The sequence below is a fragment of the Danio rerio genome, chromosome 13 (genome assembly GCF_049306965.1).
Source record: "Danio rerio strain Tuebingen ecotype United States chromosome 13, GRCz12tu, whole genome shotgun sequence".
NCBI classification, from domain to species: Eukaryota; Metazoa; Chordata; class Actinopteri; order Cypriniformes; family Danionidae; genus Danio; species Danio rerio.
The window spans coordinates 22,873,017-22,898,598 of NC_133188.1; the positions used below are offsets into that span (position 1 = coordinate 22,873,017).

The 25,582-nt window shown below is 33.6% G+C and overlaps 1 protein-coding gene across 3 annotated transcripts in view; it reads right to left on the reverse strand.

Annotated features, from left to right (window-relative positions):
* Positions 1-5,448: 5,448 nt before the first annotated feature.
* The window catches only part of fam204a (family with sequence similarity 204 member A), a 34,304-nt gene continuing 14,170 nt past the window's right edge, over positions 5,449-25,582 (reverse strand). The window contains exons 6-8 of one of the 3 annotated variants that reach the window (XM_073919500.1): positions 8,268-8,377; positions 6,948-7,043; positions 5,449-6,174 (exon numbers count right to left, since the gene is read on the reverse strand). In XM_073919500.1, the coding sequence (XP_073775601.1) occupies positions 6,992-7,043; positions 8,268-8,377 (162 nt within the window). In that variant the 3' untranslated portion in view covers positions 5,449-6,174; positions 6,948-6,991. 3 annotated transcript variants of the gene reach the window in all.

A 25,582-nucleotide genomic window follows, 5' to 3' on the forward strand; every position in this document is an offset into this window, starting at 1 on the left:
AAGAATCAAAAGAATGATCCACATGGGTATAATCATTGCAGTTTAATAAAATATGTTTAAAGGACAGTGGGTTTTGACAGGATGAACACTTTAGTGATTTTTCTCCAACATGAGAATGAATGTTTAACCTTAAATAAATGACTTGAACGCAACTGTTAACAATATTTAAATGACATTTTTTGTTTCTTAAACACTAATCCTTTTCTGATTGACATTTATTTTTATGTATATCGCCATATAGTTGGTCTCAAATGGATATTCAGCATTTATAATACACTCACCTGTCACTTTATTAGGTACACGAGTAGGTTTGACTTCATTTTGCCTTTAGAACTGCCTCAATCCTTCATGACATAGATTCAACAAGGTACTCGAAAATATTCCTCATTTTGGTTTATATTGACATGATAGCATAACCCAGTTGCTGCAGATTTGGCAGCTGCACATACATGATGCGAATCTTCTGTTTAACCTCATCCCAAAGGTTCTCTATTGGGATGAGATCTGTTGACTGTGGAGGTCATTTAAGCAGTGAACTCATTGTCACGTTCAAGTAACCAGTCCGATGATTCATGCCTTATGACATGGTGCGTTATCCTGCTGAAAGTAGCAATCAGAAGATGGATACACAGTGATCATAAAGGAATAGACATGGTGGGTAACAATAGTCAGGTAGGCCATGGTGCTGACCCAATGCTCAATTGGTATTAATGGGCCCAAAGTGTGCCAAAAAATAATACCACCAGCAGCAACCTGAACTGTTTCTTCAAGGCAGGATGGATCTATGCTTTCATGTTGTTGATGACAAATTCTGACTCTACCATCCGAATGTTGCAGCAGAAATTGAGAAACTGTTTCCTGTTCTTAGCTGACAGGAGAGGTACCTGGTGCGGTCTTCTGCTGCTGTTACCCATACGTCATAAAGATGGACATGTTGTGCATTTAGAGATGCTCTTCTGCATACCTCGGTTGTAACGAGTGGTTATTCATGCATGAAAATCCCAGAAGATCAGCAGATTCTGAAATACTCAGACCAGCCCATCTGTCACCAACAACTAAGCATGTTCAAAGTCTTTTAAATCACTTTTCTTCCCCATTCTGATGCTCGGTTTAAACTGCAGCAGATCGTCTTGACCATGTCTACGTGCATAAATACATTGAATTGCTGCTAGGTGAATGGCTGATTAGAAATTTGCATAAACAAGCAGTTGGCCAGGTGTACCTAATAAATGGCCAGTGAGTGTATATGCCACTTGATTTCCTGATACATAGTGTAAATTGGAATATGTTGTGATAATATTTGCTCTTATGTCCAATAAATGCTATGATAATCATTCTCCTCTTGATTTATGCTTTCAGTGTTTACTAAATACGGCAAATTTTAACTGCAGTGTTTTATTTGTAACAAATAATGTAGGACATACGGTTGCCTACTGTATAATATAAATTTTATTTGGTTTAAACATCACTTACCACTTCCAGACAAAACCTGACTGGTGATGTGTTTTATATCTAATAATTACGTCTCTGAACGCAGCTGGAAACATTCTTCAGGCTGTTGTGTCATGCAACAATAAAAATATTTTGCACAAGCCTGCGCATATACATCCAATCTTTCCTACTGTAACATGTGTGTGATTTTCAGCCCAGTGACGTACAGTAGAGTGGAAAGATGTTGTCTTTCAGCAGATGAGATGTTCAGTGTGAAGCTTTCCACGGAATGAGTGTAATTAGCAGCTCATAGGTGATGACATGTGCTATCCTAAAGACACAAAGCCCATGATGACTAATGGTGATCTGATGAGATGTGCTGTTCTGAACACATACGGAAACATGCATAAATTAAAGTTTCATTAGAGATCTTGTAGTGTTTTACAGAGCATCTGATTACAGAATTTTAAATACATAATTTATGACAGTTTAGATACAGGGGCGACGCAGTGGCGCAGTAGGTAGTGCTGTTGCCTCACAACAAGAAGGTCACTGGTTCGAGCCTCGGCTGGGTCGGTTGGCGTTTCTGTGTGGAGTTTGCATGTTCTCCCTCGGTTCGCGTGGGTTTCCTCCGGGTGCTTTGGTTTCCCCCACAGTCCAAAGACATGTGGTACAGGTGAATTGGGTAGGCTAAATTGTCCGTAGTGTATGAGTGTAAATAGGTGTGTGTGTGGATGTTTCCCAGAGATGGGTTGCGGCTGGAAGGGCATTCACTGCGTAAAAACGTGCTGGATAAGTTGGCAGTTCATTCCGCTGTGGCGACCCCAGACTAATAAAGGGATTAAGCTTGAAGGATTAAGAATGTTTAGATACAGAAGATGAAATGATCAGTAATTACAAAGTGGCCTAATAATCACAGAGTTGCATTTGTGATCCAAATGTCACAGGTTTGAGTCCCAGCAACTCTCTTCTACGCTCAAGACTGAGGTGAGTTCCATGCACAAGTCACTGAAGCAATGGTTGCTCACTGCTTCGGGTAAGTGTGTTCAGTAATGTGTATGCGTGTGTGCACTCAAATGTGTTTTGAGTATGGGTCACCATTCTACACATCACATTACCTTCATTTTTAAAAATATCAGGACAAGACTTTTTTTTCAATGTTCAAATCCTTTGTATGCCTGTGGTAAAGCTAAAATTTAAAAAAAAATCTTACTATAGTCTTAATTGCAATAGTATTATGATGATCTGATGGTCTAAAATTATTTGTTCTTTCATAAATTTTTGAGGAACCAACAATTTATAATAGTAAATGTATGTGTCCTTGATATATATATATATATATATATATATATATATATATATATATATATATATATATATATATATATATATATATATTTATTCCTTATTTTATTAATGCTACAACATGATTTCCACAAACACATGAAGAAATATAGTAATAAGTTATGTTTCTTTATCCTATTACGATGATTTCTGTACTTGGTATTGCATGCTTGTTTGTAGTACATTGTTCATATTTTCGCAGTGCAATCTGCTGACAAAGCACTAAATGAGTCGAAAGGAAAGCAAGTAAGTGAGTGTTCACATTATCTACATTGTCCCCCCATCAGCTGGTGACAGAGATCAAATTGTAACAAACTTTGGAATTCTGAAATCACCTCTTTACTCAGTGGAATTTAAACTGCGACTATATAACTGCAGAATATGCAACCTCTCCTTTTCTAAATGTGCATATTCTATTTGCAATAATCATATTTTCTGTCAGACAGAAGGTATACACCTGTTGATGTTAGTCTAATGTTTAGTGCTACACAAAAATATAGCAAAAGGAATGTGAATATACATTCACATAAAGGTGGTTGTGTATGCAGGAAAGACAATAATAAAACAATTTTATAATTTGACTACATATGAATTTTGCTGCTATCTGCCATTGAAATGACAGATACTACAAAATAGTGATTCAGCACAATATTGCTTTGTTAGTTTTTTTTTCTTTTTTCTTTTTTTACATTTTTAGGTTAGTTTAACAAGCCAGTTTTTTCTAGATTGTGCATCACCATAGCCCATAAATATTTGTAAATACAGGAAATCTGAGTTAAATTGAAAACATTTTCAAATTTTTTTTTAAACTCTCTGTGGTTGTTTTAGTATTTTATTTATACACCATATATAATGTTGATCTGTTGTATAAATGCCATTTCACATTCCTAGCACTTTATATGAGCATGGTTCAATGCCATTGGTAATCACACCAGTGCTGATATACGATCATCCTGCAGTTGTGCAAATGCGTTATTGCAATTATACAACAGTTGGCATAAATGTTACGGAAAAACAAGCACAGAGAGTTTAAAAAAATGAATGAGGAACCACTTTCTTACAATATATTTACATCTGGAGCTGATTCTCTATAATAAATAAAATATATAATCAAAATCAGTGAGCTGCGATCTTCTAAAACTTCATTCACTAATTCACTAGTGATGTAAGTGTCTGACTTATGATGGATGATTTATTTTTTTTGGTGTCTCTATTCACTGGCAGAACTGAAACCACACCCCTCGCCTAAAGGCAGAACTGACACATTCGTGTTGGAGTTGTCAGTTGGCTGTTGTCAGAATGGGCTTGTCAAAGCCCCTAAATTACAGATGTCTCTACCTCAGGCCAACAGTGCATAAATCAAAAGAACGCGTCTCCACATTCACGCTAATGATCTCACGAGACAGCAAGAGATGGATAAAGTTATCTTAATTAACTAGCTTTGTGTGTGTATATACACACACACACACACACACACACACACACACACACACACACACACACACACACACAYATATATATATATATATATATATATATATATATATATATATATGTGTGTGTGTGTGTGTGTGTGTGTGTGTAAATATATAAATAAATATATAAATGCAATGAATATATAAAATTAATTGTTTCTTCAGTGCACAGTGATGCAGACGCGGACAATTCAGTATCAGTTCAGTAATAATCATAACTGGTTATTATGTACTGACGTCGTTTGCCTCATATGCGCTCTGTCGCGAGGGAGGCGAGCAACACTCCAGGTGCCAACTACTTAAAAACTCAGAAACTGTGCACAATTTCACTGTGTGTGTTTTCTGGACAGTCTTTCACTGACACTTCTAGCAGAAGCCTCTATTTCTCTGCGATTGAGGGACTGAAAGTGAACTCCATTTCTCTCTCTCTCACTGTGGCCCATTTCACCTGCTGGTGTGACTTTTCCTCTCGGCTGCTGGCGTGATTTTTCTTCCCCTCTCTTTTCTTCTTGGCTGTTACAACGATACTTCTGGATATAGGTCTGCATTCCCATGGCTGTACCTGTGCGTTGTTGCAGGACCTGACCAGATTTCATTCAGTGCGGGAATAAATTTCTGAATAAAGCGCGGGAGCGGTCAGTAACTCTGGTGTAATTTGAACAGGAGTGGGCGGTCTCACAATATCGCGCGCGCGCGCGTGTGTGTGTGTGCGTGTGTGTGTGTGTGTGTGTGCGTGTGTGTGTGTGTGTGTGTGTGTGTGTGTGTGTGTGTGCGCGCTTGTTTGGTGCTGTCTGTTTGTGTATGTGTGTGAATAAGAGACAGTGTGGTGCTGTGTGTCCATGTGTGTTGATACAGACAGCTTGTTATAGCCACCCCCCAAAACACTGTGTATGGAAAGCATCGTCAATCGTCTCGTTAGATATCAAATTGAACCGAATGGCATGATAATCGTAACCGAACCGAACCGTGAGCTTAGGTTCACACCTCTAATATATATTATATGTATATATATATATATATATATATATATATATATATCAGAAATCTGAAATTTCTGATATATATAGTCAGAAATCTTTGATTATAATATCTCAAAACATCCGTGAAATGTAATAAATGTGTATTTTTCAAGGATGCTCTAATCAGTATTTTGCTGATTGCAGGAAGCAGCACTGGCCGATAATGATTATGGAGTCAATTTGAAAACCTTCACTTTATTATTCAGCATTACTAATAAAAACGATTAATACAAACAGCAATTCTTTTCAAGATGGATGCATTAAATTGATCAATTATACATTACATAAAGTATATGCGCACAGAGGTATCCCTATAGGGGATCCATACTGATGCTGAAAATGTGCATTTGCTGTTACAGGATTTGTATTAATCAAATATATAAATTGTTTGATCAAACGAATGCAGCCTTGTGAGCATAACTGACTTCTTTCATAAACATAAAATGTTTTGATTCGATGTTTTTACCAGCAGTGTATGTGCACAATTATTATTCTTATTACAACCAGAAAGAGCCTGCAATGCATAATGACAGACTGAGCTTAATGTTTGTCAATCTGTCAATTATCATTTACTGTCATTTTGTTTAATATATTTTAACCACCAATTTATCATAGCATCTAATTAAAAATCTCTTAACATTACAAATAAATTACATTCTCTTGATTGAATTTGTTGCACATTGTTAATTCACATTTCTTCCGTGTTTGTTTCTTCAGAGCAGTGTTACCATGTTTGATCATTTTAATAGTGTATTTGGTACAGTCATTTTCCTTTAAAAAAAAAAAAAATGAGTTAGTGTGAATTTACAGTCTGTAAATCTGACGACACTGGCCCATGACCATGTTGATTGGAACCAGATCCTTGTATCTTTGCAAAATGAAGAGTTGCTGTAGCCTTTCAATTTCTGGAACAGAGCATCATGAACATTTTTCAAAGATTCTTCTTTTATCTTTGTCAGAAGCAAGCAACCCAAGTGTTTTGTTTTTGAACGGATTGCAGAATTAAAAGAATGTAGGTGAATTATTCCTAAAGAAATGAATAGATATTAACGCATGTACTGTAATATTACATCATCAATACAGAAATAATCTAATTTCAAATTCAAAAAGTGCAATCAACTATATTTTATTTAATAGGCAGGCTTCTAAAAATGTGCACTGCCCACATGAATCCTCTCTATGGGGTTGAGTCCAGTGTCAAACATGCCGTTCTCCATCTCATTCGCTTTCTCCCTCACACAGTCATCTTACACTCGAACCCGACTAAACTCCTGGTTTATGACTGCTCAAACCTCCTTACAGCCGACAAATTTCATTTTGCCCAGGCAAATCCTATTGCATATTATCCTGTACATTGCATTAGGCCCCTAATCTCTCCTTTCTCTTCCCTCGCTCCATACCTCCATGGAAGAAAAAAAGCGGCTCCTGATTAACCCACTTACGGCAGTAAATAAATAGCGAGCGCGGTTGGACGCGTCAGATTTAATTACGAGTAAAAGAACGAAAATACACACAATAACGACCAAGCTAACAATAATGGTATGCTTAGGGAATTTATTTCACTATATAAAATTACCCACAAATCTGAACAATCAAAATACTGATTCAAAGAGAACCAAATATGGAACGACGAACAAAGATATCTAAATGCAATAATACTGCATTATGGAAAGATTACCTCTATAGACAATTTTCAATCTGTACTCTTCAGAAATGTGAAAGTCACATGAACCCCATATTGCTTTTGGTTTCCCATCGTTTCTTTGCTTCAAACCTAAAATCAACAAAACAAACAAAATGCATTAAAAGTGGCAAATGAGTGCTGAATAAAAAATATATATATATATATACACACACACACATACTTTCATACACACTACCAGTCAAAAGTTTTGGGTCAGTACGATTATCCTGATCACCAAGGCTGCATTTATTTAATCAAAAATTACAGAACAAATGATAAAAATGTGAAATGTTATTGCACTATAGTATAACTGCTCAAAAATTCAAGTAGTTTATTTATAATGTCATTTAACAATTTATTTAATTGATTTTAAAGATTTTTTTTCTTCAATATTAATTATTAACATTAAACCCAACACTGGGAAAATTATTATTGTTATTATTATATTTTTTTATTTGTATTATTATTATTATTCATTCATTCATTCACTTTCTATTTGGTTAAGTCCCATTATTAATCAGGCATTGAAACAGCAGAATGAACCACCAATTTATACAGCATATGTTTTAAGCAGCGGATGCCCTTCCAGCCACAACCCAACACTGGGACAATAAATATAATTTTTATTATTATTATTATTATTATTATTATTATTATTATTATTCATTCATTAATTCATTTTCTTTTTGACTAAGTCCCTTTATTAATCAAGGGTCACCACTGCGGAATGAACCGCCAACTCATACAGCAAATGTTTTACACAGCAGGTGCCTTTCCAGCGCAACCACACACTGGGAAAACTATTATTATTATTATTATTAATGGTAATAGTGATAAAAGCAATTATGACTGGAGTAAAAAATTCATTTGAAACTGCATACAATAAGAAAGCCTGAAAAAAAAAAACTTACCTCAAACCTTTAACCGTTAGCGTGTATGTATATATATATATATATATATATATATATATATATATATATATATATATATATATATATATATATATATACACACACACACACACACACACACACACACAAAAATCCTCAGGAAAATGCTGAAACTAGAATAAAACTAGAATATTTACATTTCACAAAAAGCATTCAGAGACCCTCTAAAAAGACTGACTGACCAAAAAGATAAGCAGCATTCGCATACTCATTAGAAAGCTCAAGTGAATACACATGAGTTAACACACAGTGGCATGTCCAGGAAACAGGGGACGTTTAAAAGTGTGAAATGCAGAGTGACTTAATGAAACTGCAGGGTATCAGCACAGGGGACGGAGAGAAGAAAAAAAAACAGACAACAAACCCCCAAGCGATTTGCTTCCTCCTTTTTTGGGCTGCCCGGGAAGCCTCCGCTTCCTGTTTGGTGCGGGAGAAGTCACGGCAATCGGCGGCTTGTGCGATTTTCACGGCCAGCTATTGAGAAGGAGACAGAGACAAGCTCCATTAGCTGGAGAAAATCAGTCTGCCTGGCAAACCTCACCAACGATAGTGCTCCAAGAACGCATACTGTATCTACGCCGCGTCCCGCACTTATGCTCAAATTTCAGAAAATGAATATGCAGTTCATAGATAGAATTAGGACACCCAGCCCTCGGTTCCTCCACTCAGCATGGATGTGCATAATTAATGTTATTATCTCATATACTTAATCTGTTCATCTAAAGAGGACCTTTAATTCTGAAAATTGCAGTGCACGCACTTAGGATGGCGAAATGAATGGAGGAGGGCGAGAGGCACATGTCGGCAATGAAAATGTGTGTGGTGTGGCTAGATTAATTCCACTAGCCAGAATGACACAGAGGACTCTGAAAACAAAGGAAGAGTCCAGGCTTCTTTCATCACTCCTGGGATGGGTTTATTATTGGACCGCAAGAAACTTTGATAAACACTTGGAACAAATCGCAAACCCTTTTCCGCCTTTCTCTCGTCGCATTTTTTCTATTTTTAGGGGAGGGGATATGAGGGTAATTCTTTAGAACAGTGGAAGAACACACACACACAAAACTCAATTGGTAATGAGGAAATGTGCCACCATTTGTAGGCTTGAAAAAACCTGGAGAGAGCAAGAGAGTGGAAAAAAAATGTTTCAATTATAATTAAGTGGGATAAACTTTATTAGAAAGACTGAAACTAAAATATCTCCTAATGCATGCTGGGATTAGGCAGGTCAGAGCGAGCAGGAAGGAGAAATTAAACTCTAAAGGCTTTTTATCGCCATATTTCAGGAACCAAGGGTGTAAAATGTTCTAATTTGGGATACATTAAAAGCCATAAAGGTCTTTCAAAAAGATTAATGGTACTTTGCTTGGATTTAAGATAAGGCCTTTAGCAGGCTGAGAGAGCGGGGTTCCGGCTGGGCCCTCGAGGCATTCATCTATACAGGCACTTGGAAGATTTGTAAAGGCGTCTGCATAACCTGAAGCTAACACACTATGACAGTTTTTTTAAATCCTTGCCATTTTTTTCGAGGTTTTAAGAGCCATAAATCATGTTTTCTAGCAAGACAGCGCAGAGAGGGAAGTTATAATGGGCGATCATGCTCGTGTTAAGCGCAGATCTGTTTGCAGATAATTCACACCAGGGTGTTTTTTTTTTTTTTTTTTTTTTGGGAGATGGGCATTTAAGTATAGGGGCTAAAGCTAGACAAAAAATAAATAAATAATAATGTCTGCTGCAACCCAGACAACAAAACAAGATGATGGCAAATCTTAGGATTCATTAGCCTGTGCTACTAAAATAAAGCCCCCGTTCACTCTCTCCCCAAATGTTTGTTTGTTTTACACACATTATTTTATTCAAAGCATTAAATTTTTTCTTCTTATTATTTTTATTTTAATCAGTCCAGTCTACAACCCAATATTGTCTCAACATTAATGTCAAGCAAGTTACCTAGGAGACACAGCAGATCAAAGAGACAAAAAGGAAAAAAAAAAAAAGCTCTCAAATGTCTGATTAATCAAGCCTTGCAAACAGCTTATTTCTTTTAGCCTGCATGCAAGTATGAAAATGAGATTCGGAGCGCAGTACATTGTGCAGATTTGTTCATTCTTATCAGAACAAAGCCGGCGGCAGCTTATTTCATGGATCACTGGCACTGTCATCAGTGTAGCGCAGAGCAGGTGACAGCACTTCTTTCTGTGGCAAGAACAAAATTAGCAAAAAGTCGGCGCAAATTAGCCTCTCATATTTTCCGTAATATGACATTATTTTTCATTTACTTTTTTGATCCACTTTTCATGATTTTCCCTCCTTTTTCATCCTTATCCCCCCTCCTTTTCCCTCTCTTGTGACTTAGTGCCAAATCCTTTCACATCAAATGCGGGCACAGAGGAAAAATGCAGGGCAGGAAAAAAAGGAATGAAAATCACAATCCAAAAAAAAAAAGGGGGGGGGGTGGTGGGGGAGTGGGCTGGGGGGTGGGTTGGTGTTGGGGATAACATACACAACAAAAAGCGCTTGTGCTCTTTGTTCTAGGTAGTCACACTAAACCTTCCCATATTTCCGGAAGAATTACATTCAGTGCGTTTCCATTGTGGTTTACCTCTCTTCTCTCCTCTTTAGAGGCTTTGTGTGCCATTTACGCCAGTTCTCGGCAGAGCCTTATTCAGTGCAGGGTTTATTTAGCACCATTAATGACGTGACCTTTGAAAGGTCTGTGAGGGGTGAATTGATTCAGCTCAGCCTTGTAACTGCAGCGAGGAGCCACTAGGTGGGTTAAGACCACAGTGGTTCAGTCCCCCACTTGCTGATGTTTAGCTCAGAGTGGATATTGTAAGTTAGAAAAAAAAACATTATGTTGAATATGTATATATATATATATACACTTACAGTGTTGATGTATTCTGTCACCTGATGGCAAAGCACTTTTAAATTATTTTATTTAGATTTTTTGAGCTTCCACAGAGATATATTACAATGCAAAGTAATAGGTCTAAAATATAGATAAATCCTTAAGTCAAAGATTTAAAACGAGGTTTCAGGAATTAAAACAAGAAAAATCTAATTAAAACTGTGTTGTTTTATTATTATTATTATTATTATTATTATTAATATTATTATTTTCAAACATTTATAAACTGATTTAAAGCAGACGCCCACTAAAATATAATTCAGTTTAAGAATAGTTTAAATACCCAAAAATCTTGTCAGCCTCATTTTGATTTGATGACATCTGAAGAATCCATATTAGACCACAACATATTAATAGTGATTTAACATTTTTACCTCTAACCACTAGGTTTTACCCATTTGTCAGCAAGATGCTTTTAATCACTTAAAATATCATACAATTGAATAATGTATAATTATTTACATATTTTAATAAGCTCAGATCAAAATTAGTTGTTTACATTACTTACACTAAATATATAAAATTACATCAACAATTTTTAGCAATTTTATTTTCAAAAAAGTAATTCGAAGCATTAGACTATAACCTGCATTTTTGTATGTATTATTGTTCAAAATTTGATAAAGATATATGATATGATACATAATATGTTTCTATATGATATTACTGATCACAATATAGTTTATTGGCTTACACTAGTTTTTACACATAACATGGATGAGTTCAATTATATATGAGACGGTGATGGGTTTCAGATTTAAGACTGTTGTAAGAGTTATGTGTTCTAGATTAGTGATGGTCAGACAATACTTACTAAGATATATTTCCTTCAAAGCATTCATTTAATGTGGGTATGACCAATGGTTGGCTAATGTATGGGTTACACTTGCATTCAAATAACACAAAACCTTATAAAAGGGGTACATTTTTGGAAGCACAGAGAACACTTATTTTTAAAGTTATTGAGAACTAGTTACATTTTCTCACATACTGCTGGGCGATAGTGCTGGCAAAACGAAAAAAAAAAGTTGAATTTGGAGTACAGCATGATTCAAATAATAGTACTTTTATTAAAAACTTGTTAAGCCATTAAAGAAAGTTATATGCCAAGAGCAGCACGTGTGATGTGGTTAGTGGCTTGAATATAAAGCAAATTCGTTAGTAAAACGAGTTGAACATATATTCAGAAAATATATCAAATGAAAATAATAATGTAGAGATTTAATTTTAGGAGTCAACTCAAAACGACAGAGAGTAAATGTTTTTTTTTGTTTTTTTTTTAAAGAAAATAACAGCACTTTTTAGTCTGTCATGAAATTTTAAACGTTCAGTAATAATTCTTTAAAGCTTTGCGGTGTGCTTTTTTATTGCTATTGTTTTTTTATGTTTTTTTTTTATATAATTCATTTAAATCATTGGCATACTATCAGTGTGTATATACCATTAGCCAATATTTCTATGAAAAAACATGACCTCCCAGTTTTTAAAAACAAATAAAATGATGACAATTCATTAGACTGTGAAAAAGTATTGTAATTTAAATCTATGCAAATGCACCGAATTTGGTTAACAGTAAGTCTATTATACAAAAGAAATGTACGAGAACTAAAAAAGTCCTGCAATTTTACAATAAAATATAGTTACCATTTAAAAACTGTAAACTGGCATACTTAACTTTACACTTGATGGTAAATTTCCTTTAAATAAATATTATTCTTATTAATTTTACATACAGCGACACAGTGGCTCAGTGGTTAGCACTGTCGCCTTACAACAATAAAGTTGCTGGTTCGAGTCCCAGCTGGGTCAGTTGGCATTTCTGTGTGGAGTTTGCATGTTCTCCCCATGTTTGCGTGGGTTTTCTCCAGATGCTCTGGTTTCCCCCACAGTCCAAAAACATGTGCTGAAGGTGAATTGAATAAAATAAATTGGCCGTAGTGTGAATGAGTGTGTATGGATGTTTTCCAGTACTGGGTTGCAGCTGGAAGGTCATCCACTGTGTAAAACATATGTTGGATAAGTTGGCGGTTCATTCCGCTGTGGTGACCCCTGATGAATAAAGGAACTAAGCGGAAGAAAATTGAATGAATTAATTATACATATCAGTCATATGCATACATATAAATCGTCATGTTTGATGAATGTTTACAGTATTAAGTGTCATGGTGTTTTGTGTTTGTGTAATGATGACATAAACTAATATTTTTGAATTAGAAGTGGTGGCCATTGTTACTTTTGCAGGAAGAAAATATTTTCTTTCTTTTTTTTAAATTTGTAAATGAACAGTTTTGCAAATTTATTTACATTCAGAATTATTACAGAAGTCTACTTTCAAAAATAAATCATACAAATAGAAAAAAGCCAGGCCTATTCTGACTTATTGTGTATGGGCCTATCCTAAAATAACCAATAAAGCAACAATAACATTACTGTAATTCTATTTTGTCATGCCAAACACGTTCGTTCTCTTTAAACTGATGTATAATTATGGCTCGCATTGAAACACCACCAAGGGAAATGTGACAGAAAGCATTGCATTCCCTGAATGAAAGGAAACAGGCCACGCACCCATGACAATACCCTGTGTCATCTACACTAAAGCGGAGGAGACGAAATCCTCTCAACAAAAGTGACATATTGAGAGTCCTACACTCGATCTCCTTGTATACAGTGAAAGATCCAGTTAACATAGCTTATCAGTCTCAAGGGGGTGGTGGGGGAAATAAGACAAGGAGTTCCTGTAATCTTGCCACCAACTTGACAAACAGCATTACAAGACATACAGAGAAGCAGCCTCTCTGAGGGGGATCTAGTCGGAAAAGCTGTCGGTATAATGCGCTTCTCTGTGTTTCAGCCCCAATAATCTGATTCCAGATACATAAGACTGTCATCTTCAGGGAACAAGGGAGTGGAAAAAAAGTCGGAAAGTTCGCCGGCTTTGTGCGCATTTCATTATCTTCCCTCTTCTGAGCAGGCAAGGCTTATTAGCAAGCTTTGAACTCACACTTACAATAATGTGCCATCAACAGTTTTATAAGCTAATTAGAAAAACAGTTTAATTAATGACTGACTGGCAATAAAATGGCAATCAGGAGAAAAAAAAAGGAAACGAGGGTGCTAAGCTTCCACTACCACCAATTAAGGGCTAATTACAAACAAATTATATATGTGTTTTGCTGTGGGCTTTAATTCGGAAAAAATGGCTTTAATTAAAAGAGAAAACATGCTAATTAATTAAACAGCACAAAAAAAATCTACATTGAAAAGTATGCTTTGTCTATCAAGTAATTAATGAAATACAATAATCCAAATGAGATTCCACAGCATTTGATAAAAGCTTAGGACCCATTTCAAAACCCATTTTCAAAATTAATGGGCAAAAATTTAATGCGAGTCATCTGCAGATATAATAAAAGTTCATTCTGTGATAAATTGCTAATGCTGAAAGAAAATGGAACAAAGAGGAGAGTTTTTCTTAGTGGTTTTCTTGTTGCCAGAGGCGGCCGCACAGGAGGAACAGACAGTCCTGTGTTTCTGAGGAGATTGCCTGTTATAAAAGGAGGAAAGGGCTAAAAATACCTAATCATACTCTTTCTAAATCATAAAGACACATAAAGATGATTAATAATTAGACCAAGTACAGTTAATAAGTGAACGTATATTACGCTTAACACAATATTTTTAGCAAAAGCCAACTAACTAACTTCTTTCAAGCGGTGGAACTAGTACATTTTAATTGGACTGATGTCTACCAATGAGTTTGACCTGCAATAATGGCACTTCAAACACTATGCGACCCCTGTAAAGACCACACAAGGCAAACTTTGTCATTATAGATCAGTCTGTTCATAGCTACTAAAACATGCTGGTTTTCAAATGCACATTACAGGACAAAACCCCAGCTGATTGGTCACAGATGAAGGTTTATAAAGGAAATGGCAATGAAACACATTTAATAGGTGTACGGATCAAAACAAGGCCAATGCTAATGCTTAAAAGGGTCCTATTAGTCTTTTTCACCTTTTGAATGTTAGTCAGTGTGTAGTGGGTAAGTTTGATCTAAAAAAAAGTCTACAAAAGTTACGAAACTCAAAGTCTACTTCAAAAAAAGTATTTTCAAGGCCTACGATGAACAGCTCATTTAGACTACAAGCGTTGTTTTCCCATTTTTATGATGTCATAAAACAGCCCTAATCTTAATTATGGAAGTTCAAGTCATTGATATGGGAAGCTGCAATATCACAACAGATGTTGCCACTCTGATTTGTCTAGCAATATCTGTACATGCCAGTGTTCAGCAAAATATTCTTGACCAATTTTCTTGGCTCAAATTGATTATATGGAGGAATATTTGATATCAAGATTCTACGTGTAAGAACATATATGTCGATTTTTAATAGTCTTAATAATGACCATATTAGTGGATCTATGATGGCTCTTGGGCTGAGCCATTTTAAGCCGTTTTCCACTTTAAGGTTGAATGGTTCTGTTTGCTTAATCATTCCATTCTCTGCCCATCCGGGCCAGTTCGCAGGGACTCAATTTCATTTGTTTCCATCCCATTCTTGATAACAGAGTTCTCTGGAATATAATACAAATGCGGCAGTTGTTGCCTCGGTAGCACAAGTATAATGTAAGCAGTGATATGGATCATGATCATATATTTAAATATGTCCCCTTTTTTCTAATATTTACTTAAATTAATAACAATACATAAGGAAATAAATAAATAAACTGCTTCTTCTTGGCCAGCAAAGAAAAGAACAGTCAGACAGCATGTCATGTGCACACATGCTCTACCAGACCAGCCAGTCTCATCTCACAAGAAAACGTAAGTACTTTACATTACACTTTACATAACACCTTACTCTTTACTTTAGACAGCAAAGTAGCTAATTTGTATGAATTCATATGAGTTCAGTACACAAAAATGTATGATTTTAAAAAGGAGACGTGACACTTAAACCCACTCCTAAACCCAACCATCATTGGGAAATGAGCGAATCGTACTAAAGTGTACAAATTTCATACAAATTAGCCACTGAATCAAAAAGTTACGAATGGCCATAAGATCATGTTGTACCATTGTTCAGGGGTGCGTTTCCCAAACAACGACGTAACTCCAGCTTGATCTATCATAGTACGATGCATCGTTTGGGAAAAGAACGATGTATTGATGAGTGTTTCCCAAAACCTGTAGTTTCTCTGTCGCAGATTTATCGTTTGAACCACATTAGTTATAACATAAAACGCCCATAATAATGCTCTAAACGGGGTGGTAATACCTTCTTCAGAGAAGATCCCCATAATTTCTTTGTGCAAATTATATTGTTTTACAGGCACAGCACACGCATTAAAAATAAATAAATCCAATATTAGTGTTGATAAAAACATGCACTCGTTTTCCATATTAATTGAAATATTTTTAAAAGGCACATATAGGGACTGTGTTTCCTTTACAAATATTATTGAGAATATTCCACATTCTATTCTAAAACAAAATTGCTTACAAAAGCTAACACCTATTCTAATCTCATATATAAATAAATAAATATTGAGGCTATTAATTAAGAAATGAAATGTAATGTTTATAAGGAAATAAAAAACATATCCTACTTTAATAATAATAATAATAATAATAATAATAATAATAATAATAATACTGATTATTATTATTATTATTATGTAGGATATTGTTGTTGTATAAAGTTTTTTTATAAAGTCTACTTTTACAATTTGTCACATGCAAACCAATACAGAAATGTTCCAACCTAAAGGGCATAGGGGGGATAACTGGGAATAGAACACAGACAGGAACTAAGTTTATAACTACAGCTCCAGAGGTGTAGTTCCAAGCATACAAGTTTAAGACGCAGTTTGCAAATGTTCATTGGAACGATGGATTTGGGAAACGCCAAATCAATGAACTATGATTGTACCGACGGAACTTGCAACCTTAGTTGGCTAACCGTGGTTTCCAGAAACGCACCCCAGCATGGTTGTCTTACCATGCCTAGAATTCCATGCCAAGTTTGTAATCGTGCCACACCATACCAGGCTCAGACAGAAATAAATATGCCTGACAATATTACTTGGTAAATAAACTATTTCATTGAATGACAATTCAGTGGTCATCTTCAGTAAATCATAGTTAAAAGAGCATTGTGTGTAAACAGAACACATTGAAATGTACCCTTTTTATATTTGACATGTATACAGTATGTAGATACACTAGCACATAGGAATGAATAACTTATCACTGCAAATCAAAAATATGCTCAAACAGAAACGCAACTAAAACAGTACCTGACAGAACTATTTGACATGATAGTGGAAAAGTGACTTTAGTCTATGGAAAGATTAGAGCTGCTGGATTTACAACACATAAACTCATCAACCTATCCTAAAATTAAATTAAATAAATGTGCCTTGTGCATCTGTTCAGTATTATACACATCATCAGATTATATGTAAAAATTATTATCACTGCCATATGCATGTATATCTTGTCATTATCAAACCACAAGTATTAAGTTTTTGCTAGTACATATATGTATTCAAATGTCTGAATCCCAAAACAAAGACAATGTATTGGAAAACACTGGTATGTTTTGATCTTTGACACATTGGTATTTCTGACTCTTTGCTAGCCTCAATAAAACAGAAGGAACGTGCTGTTTAGGCAAGGGATTTGGCAGCACTGAAAAACCATCTGGTCAACCAATGACATCATATTTAGTTTTTCAGAATGTGGGCTATCATCAAACCCAGAACAATTTGAGCTGTTTATACCTGTCTTAGAAGAAAGGTATTGTAAAAATGTAAATAATTTTTAAAACAATGTGTTTTCCGAACCACCAAGGACAAGAGCATTTTAAAAATACCCCCAAACATAATTAAGACATTGTAAAAGAGCATAATAGGACCCCTTTAATCTTGCCTATGATGCAAAGGAAATGTAAGCATTTAACTGAAAAGACTATGTTTTTTGCACACCCTCTAACAACTTCTTTTTAAGCTGTCTCTGTCTTTTAATCATTTTCATATTGTCTGACTCCTGGAGAAGTTGAAATGGACGCAGGATCCCCCACCGCTCTAGACAAGGAAGTCTATTTTTTGAAGTGGTAATGCGAAGCTAATATTTGTGATCTGGGCAAAGGAGAAACTGTAGGAAATAATAAAGTGTGACGGTCCTTTGTTTCGTCTTGCTCAGTTCGTCTTTACCACTGAGACTCGGCTCTTGATTTTAAGTGTGCTAAACGAAACCCCTTAAAAATTAGCTGAAGCAAGTAATTTCATACTCTACAGTAGAAGAAATTATATAAACAATTTTTATATGTAAACTAAATTGCATTATATTCGAGAGTTTGTAAGGTTTCAAATAACTTTTGTTAAAAGAACATATCAAAATATGAGTGAATAATGTTCCTCTGAAAACAAAATTGCCATTTATTGTAACTGTTCTTTGATGTTACCATTAAATTATAGGTAAATATACAAAATACAGTTTAAAAATAAAAAACCCATATATTTGCTTCATATAATGTTCAAAGGTTACATGAAAAGGGCTAAATCTAAATGCTGCTTCTTAAGGTACTTTTTTTTTCCAAATTATACAACTTGTTTGAAGTAATTCAGCCAGCATTACATGGTAAAAAAATAGTCATTAGATGGTCTTTAATATCTTTAAGACCATTGGTTTTTATTGTCAATTAAATTCACCGTTTCATGGTATGGCGGCAACTTAAGCTAGAAACACAGAGTATTCAGAAAGGGGAAATATTTACATTTCATATATTTACAGGTTAAGTCAGAATCATTAGCCCCCTTTTGAATTTTTTTTATTTTATAAATATTTCCCAAATGATGTTTAACAGAGCAAGAAAATTTTAACTTAATTTCTGTTAGTTTTTTTTTTCTCTGGAGAAAGTCTTATTTGTTTTATATCGGCTGGAAAAACAGCAGTTAAAAAAAATTAAAAATTACAGTCATAATTATTAGCCCCTTTAAGCTATATTTTTTTCTCGATAGTCTACAGAACAAACGTTATTGTTATACAATAACTTGCAAGGTTACCCTATCCTGCATAGTTAACCAAATTAACCTAATAAAGCCTTTAAATGTCACTTTAAGCTGTATAGAAGTGTCTTGAAAAAAATCTAGTAAAATATTATTTACTGTCATCATGCCAAAGACAAAAATAAATCGGTTATTAAAAAAATTAGTTATTAAAAATATTACGCTTAAAAATGTGTTGAACAAAATCTTCTCTCCGTTAAACAGAAATTGGAAAAAAAAGAGGGGCTAATAATTCAGGGAGGCTAATAATTCTGACCTCAACTGTATATTTGTATTCATTATATATATGTACATATTTATATTAGTAGCTGTTAATAATGATTGTGCTTTTTACTGTCAGTTATTACACTATTTGATAAAATATTGCAGTATCAATGCATAGACACCATATTCAGCATATGATTATTTAAAATATATTTTGGCCCAAAATAAAATCTATGGGTAAAAATATTAAATGTAATTTCATGCAATAGAGCAATTCCATGCAAATGTCAACCATGCCATGTAAAAAAAAAATGTTTGAGTTTTTAGAATTTTTTTTTTTTTTTTGTATTTTTCCTTGCATTTTACTTGTATTAAACATATTTAAAAAGGCGTCTGTCAAAGTTTACAAACAATTCTATTTCACTTACTAAAGTCACACAAGTGCCAATTTCACATCTGTCACATTCATAACGGAGAGGTGTCACATAAATAACCATAATAAGCTTTTTTTCTCACAAATGCTAAAATGTCAAATAAAATAGTAATTTTGGTTCTATAGTAAGCCAACTCTTATTCTTTTGTTTATATTGTTTCTTTTGGTTTGTGCAGTTTAATTTACAGAATTTCTACAAAGAATGATGTAGACTGTAAACTTGGTGACTGTTTTAGTCATATCCATAATGCATGTTTATTTTCCTCATTTAAAATGTAAAAAATGATGACAGATTGATATGTTTTCTGATCTCATGACTCTGCGGTTAGTAGGTTTGGAAAATATAAACAGATGTGTCAATATAATGTTAACATAGACTTCCTATGCGAGTTCATGTTTTGAGTTTTTACTGCAAATGTCACATCCAGAACGCTGGAATTTGCTACATTTTGGTACACTCAATTAATACTCAATTAAATGACCTTTTGAAAGTTTACAATGGCAAAATAAATTGCGTAATACTTTCTTGAATCCAAAATAGTCAATTAGTTTTGTAAAAGGCATTTTGAACCGTAACCTGGATCTTTTCTTTTTTTTGGGATATGCTGTGAAGAATTCGATAATACTGTATTTAATTCTGATCAATTAAAAAGCCTTTACCTTTCACACAAATGAATAAAACACTGTCAATCAAAAACAAAAAAAGAACAGTTAAACCTTCTACAGAGCATTTGAATGCACTTTCATGAAAGGAAAATCTCAAAGAAACCTTTACTATCCGCATTTGTGTTTAAACACTTAGACGAAGATGAAAGGCCACATATCACACACTTTTTTAGGATAACTTGAAAGAAGGTTTTAACAAATTGCTTTAATTTGCAGATTAAAGGAAACCGGGGAAAATCATGTGATTAAAAAAAAAAGCAACCAATAATTCCTCTACATTGAAACGTTCCCAAATAGGAGATTTACACATATAAAGCAAAAAACTTTTGAAGCAGGAGAAAAAAAGAATAAATGACCAATGAAATACTTATGGCCCAGAAATAATTTGAGGACAAAAACAAGAGGCTCAAAACAATAATCGCAAGACCTTTAGTATATAACTCTCGTTCACTTCTAAACACTTTAATTTAACGCCATATTAGCATGTAAACATATTACAGAAAGTATGGCATTTCATATATCGGTAGACACAAATATTATTAGAGCCTTGAAATTGAGGCTTACCACAGTTGGGATTATTGACTGTTTAGTTGTTCATTGCATTATTTCAAACAGCTGTGTCCGCATGAACATTTATCCTGGGCAGAGCTCTCTGCGGCCGCACGGAGCGCTGTGATAATCAACACTAGCCGGATTACAAATTAGCCCATAAAATGCTTCACTAATACCCAAATTGCCCCCAAGGACCATTGTAATAGGACGACATTTATCTTGAGTTTGCATTTAGGTCACTTGGAAGTGATGCATGATAGTACATAGTGATTACGTTTTTAAAATAAAATAGGAGATTATACTGAAAGTTTAAAGCTGTGACCTATATTAGCACATTGAGCTCTGATGTTCACATTGGACATGAAGGTTCAAGTTTAGATTGCAACATTTTCACATTTTGTTCTTCCCTTTCTCGTTATCTCTTAATATATTCTAAAAGAAAGTAATAAAACGCCAAACAAAGAATGAACTAAAGCAGGGGTGCCCAAACTTTTTTTCCTATGAAGGGTCAAAAACCAAACTAGATCGAGGCTAGTGGGCCGAAGGTAAATATAGCTCCCATGGGTACTTCCTAATTTATTTAATAATATTTAATTTTGTTTTAGTTTAACTTTGTATTAACTAATGTAGTAACCATTTTTAACGTTTTCATAATGAACGTATTGGAGTAAAATCAATCTCATTTATAACAGAATGGGTTACGCTATTCAAGCTGCACTTGATTATGCCTTGATTTGTTCGCTGATGTTTTCTGCATTGTCCTGTTGAGTGACCGTAATACCTTTTTACAAACTATTTGTTTATGTACTTAAATTAACATTAAATTATTTAAATTATCATTTCATTTCAGTTGGCTTTTTTGTAACTCAGCAGTAAAACAAATAAACAAGCAAGATTATTTTAAACTAGAAATGACAATCTATGTTAAAATCATTTGCCCCAACCCAGCCCATCATTCATACTCCTTTCTCAGATGGTGGGCCAAATCAAATGTTACAACGAGCCAACTTTGGCTCGCAGGCCCTAGTTTGTGAATCTTTGAACTAAATTTAGTAACTGTAGGATGTTTTCAAGGAAATTTCAGGGATGCTTTAATTTGATCAACATTGACAGTAAAACATGTAAAAATGTTACAAAAATGTTTAAACTAAATGCTGTTCTTTACTGTACTATAGGCTATATAACTATACGTCAGTTGAAGAAAGTTGGAAAAATGCCAGTTTCTACCAAAATATTAAGAATCACAACTAATTTAAAGATTTTTTGAGAAGAGTAAAACAAATCCTTGATTACAAAATCAGTACAATCAGTTATTAACATTGTGAACACTAGGCTATATGATATTGTTGTTGTATTTTTGTGTTCATTTGAGTATTGTTTTTAGATAGAATTTGTGTTTTATTGGTTTGGTCTTTAACATCTGGCTAAGGGACCACCAATGAAAACTAGTCTTTGGGCTAATTTGGGTACATTTACATTATTGGAGAACATTGATTAATGTACACTGTCCCTTGTTGTGAAATACATAAACAAAAAAAAAAAAATAAATATAAAAATGATGCACAAAGTATCATTTAACCACTGAAGAGTTAAATAACTATGCTGTGTCACAGGAATAAATTGCATTTTGAAAAATATATTCACTTACTTTAATTGTAACAGCATGTTACAATCTTCCAGGACAGTTTTACTATATTAAGATAATGATAACAGAGATATCAAAAAGTGTCTGATTGGTGTTTCCATGCTTCCAAATAACATCCCTTGGCAAAAATTGCTTATTGCATCAATAAATGTATGTGATTTTATACACATATTAAATGAAAGTGTCTAATTTAATGTTTTAAACTAAAAATATTCCATCTTTATTCATTGTAACATATTTACTTGCTACAATGTATAACAAGTAAAAAAAGTAATTATACCGACCTGTACTTATAAATATATCATTGTAACATATTTACTTGCTACAATGTATAACAAGTAAAAAAAGTAATTATACCGACCTGTACTTATAAATATATAAAAGAATAAGTCACTATATTAAAATGTAGTAGTTGTAGTTGATTAAATATTACTTGCTAACATTTAGCTGAACCATATAGTAGTTTGAAATTAAAGCAAATTAGAATTTATTAAACTAAATAAAAGTATTTTAATGCCATCAAATGATTATTGTTCTATAATATGCCTGAAAATATTATTTGGTATATAAACTATTTACCGAATGACATTTCAGTCAGTATTTTCAAAAAAATCATGGTTAAAAAATATTATGTATAAGAACACATTTTAATGTATCCTTTTTATATTTGACATGTAGTTACACTAGCAACCATGAATATGCAAGAATAACTTATCTCTACAATTAAAATAGTTTAATTGTTAAAAAATTAACAAAATCTTCTACTACCATTGCACGGCCTGAAACGATGTTACGATTTGAATTACCAATAAACGTTAGCGTAAAAAGCCCACACAAATATTGTCTTTTCTTGGTCCAGTCACAGAAACCTCTCTGATGGACACTGAATCAATCTATAGAGCATTAGAGAGATGTCCAGCAGATGACAAATGCACATTACCTGGTGAAAACTGTAATGTACAGCATTTAGCAGAGAACAAATAAAGCAGCTAACAGTGGCATTACTGCACAGCGAGTGCCAGTGTTCTGTCAGAGGCAAACCTCATCTGTCTGGCTGAGCGAGAGATTCGAGGATGCTAAGTCTGCTCAAATCCACTGATGCTCTAAGAAGCTTTCAGTGACAAACACGGTCCTGGTGAGTCAATCAAAGAGGAAAGCCATGCAGTTTGTGTTTGTGTTTTTACCTGCAAACATTTAATGCAGACTGCTACAGTTACTGTTACAGTTAACAAACCAGTGTTATTTGACGCAAACCCTTAAGGCGAGACTAAAACAAAGTAATAATTATCACTATATATCGCCAGTTAATAGCTTGCATTTGCATACGATTTTTTTATAACAAAATTTCAAAAATGTCTTGTTCAAATATGCAATTTAGGTACAGTTTAATTAAATATACACTGATTTGCATGAATTTCAAGCATAAAAACTAAAAAAACATTGAATGAAGGTTTGTTTATATGCAGTCCAACTTAATATATATGCAGTTGAGAGCAATTTTATTAGCCTTCCTGTAAAATAGTATTTTTATGGTAACTTTTATTTATTTGTATTATTTTTCAAATATTTCTCAAGCATTATTTATTTTAGTTTGGCTGGAATAAAAAAAAAAAAAACATAATTTTATGGTAAACTACTGTATTTCACTAATTTATATTATTATATTATAATATACACCGATCTACACATATACATATTATATCCTTTGTTACACAGATAACAACAACCAAAAGCAGGTGGGAGTCATATGATGAAGCAATGCGTCCAGCAATTTTCCAGCAAGCAGAGAAACAAACCAATATACAGTATAGGTGGTCAGTGCCATTTACACAACTACCAAACACCATCATGTTAACACACATACAATTAAATTAATCCAATAAGCATTACTTATCAACATCAGATCTAACATAAAACTCTAATGTACATCAATCATAAGAAAAAACTAAAAAGATCCACAGTAAAGTCATTAAAAAGGCATAAAAGTTAAGTTTTATGCAGCAACTTAGTAAAGTCAATATACGGTTATTAACTGTACAGTGCTCAGCATATATAAGTACACCCCTCACAAATCTTTTTTTTTTTATTCATATTTTTTAATAGGAAGCTATACAATATTTTATTTGTGCATATACATTAGAATAGTCAGTACTGAAGTCAAATCTGGAGCTAATCTAACAAAATAACTTGCGCTAACTGTCCAAAAATTAGTACACACAAAATATAGAAAAATATTATATACAAATTTAAAAGAGAGGAAAAATCAAGAAAAGCAAAAAATAAAATTAATAAATAAATAAATAAAATAAAAAATAAAAAATTGTTGAAATTTGTAGTTTGTAATTTAATAAATTGTATTTAATTGTACTAAATTAAATTTAATTGTATTATCATTCAATTTCCAAATATGTTAAGTGACAAAAATGTAATTTTAATAAATATATCTGTTTAATAAATCTGTTTTGTTTAAATGCACAAAAATACATTGCCTATATGCACTGAGAAATGGATAAGAATATTCATTTTCAAAATAGGGTGTTCTCAATTATGCTGAGCACTGTATACAGTAGGTGCTCAGTGCCAATGAAACAACTACTAAAGACATCATGTTAACACACATACAATTAAATAAATCCAATAAACATGACTTATCAGCATTAGATCTAACATAAAACTTTAATGTACATCACTGATAAGAAAAAAAATAATAAAAAGAACCACAGATAAGTCAGTAAAAAGGCATATAAGTGAAGTTTTATGCAGCAAATTCTGGTAAAGTCAATTTACGGTTATTACCTGTTTATATTAAAGAAACTAAATATTGTTAACCAGGAGACACTGTAGTATTTTTACCGTGTTTTTTTTTTTTTTTTTTTTTTTTTTTTTTTTAACGTTGAAACTACAGTAATTTTTACAGTGTTCTTTCAGAACATAGATATGAATAAACCTGTGAAGTCAAAAACCTTCACTACAAGAGCACTTACACAGTGCCGGAGAAAAAAAATAATTGGCAAACATTTACAAGCGTATTTTTTTTTCCTTTAATAGAAACACTAAAACTTTATGAAAAGTGAAAAACTGTTTCAAAATCAATGATTTTACCTGTAGAGTCTTACCTTAAAGATTTAATTTGCAAGCATTTAGACAGCATGATGGCATCTCAGAATTGCTTTACCTGCTTTTGAAGTC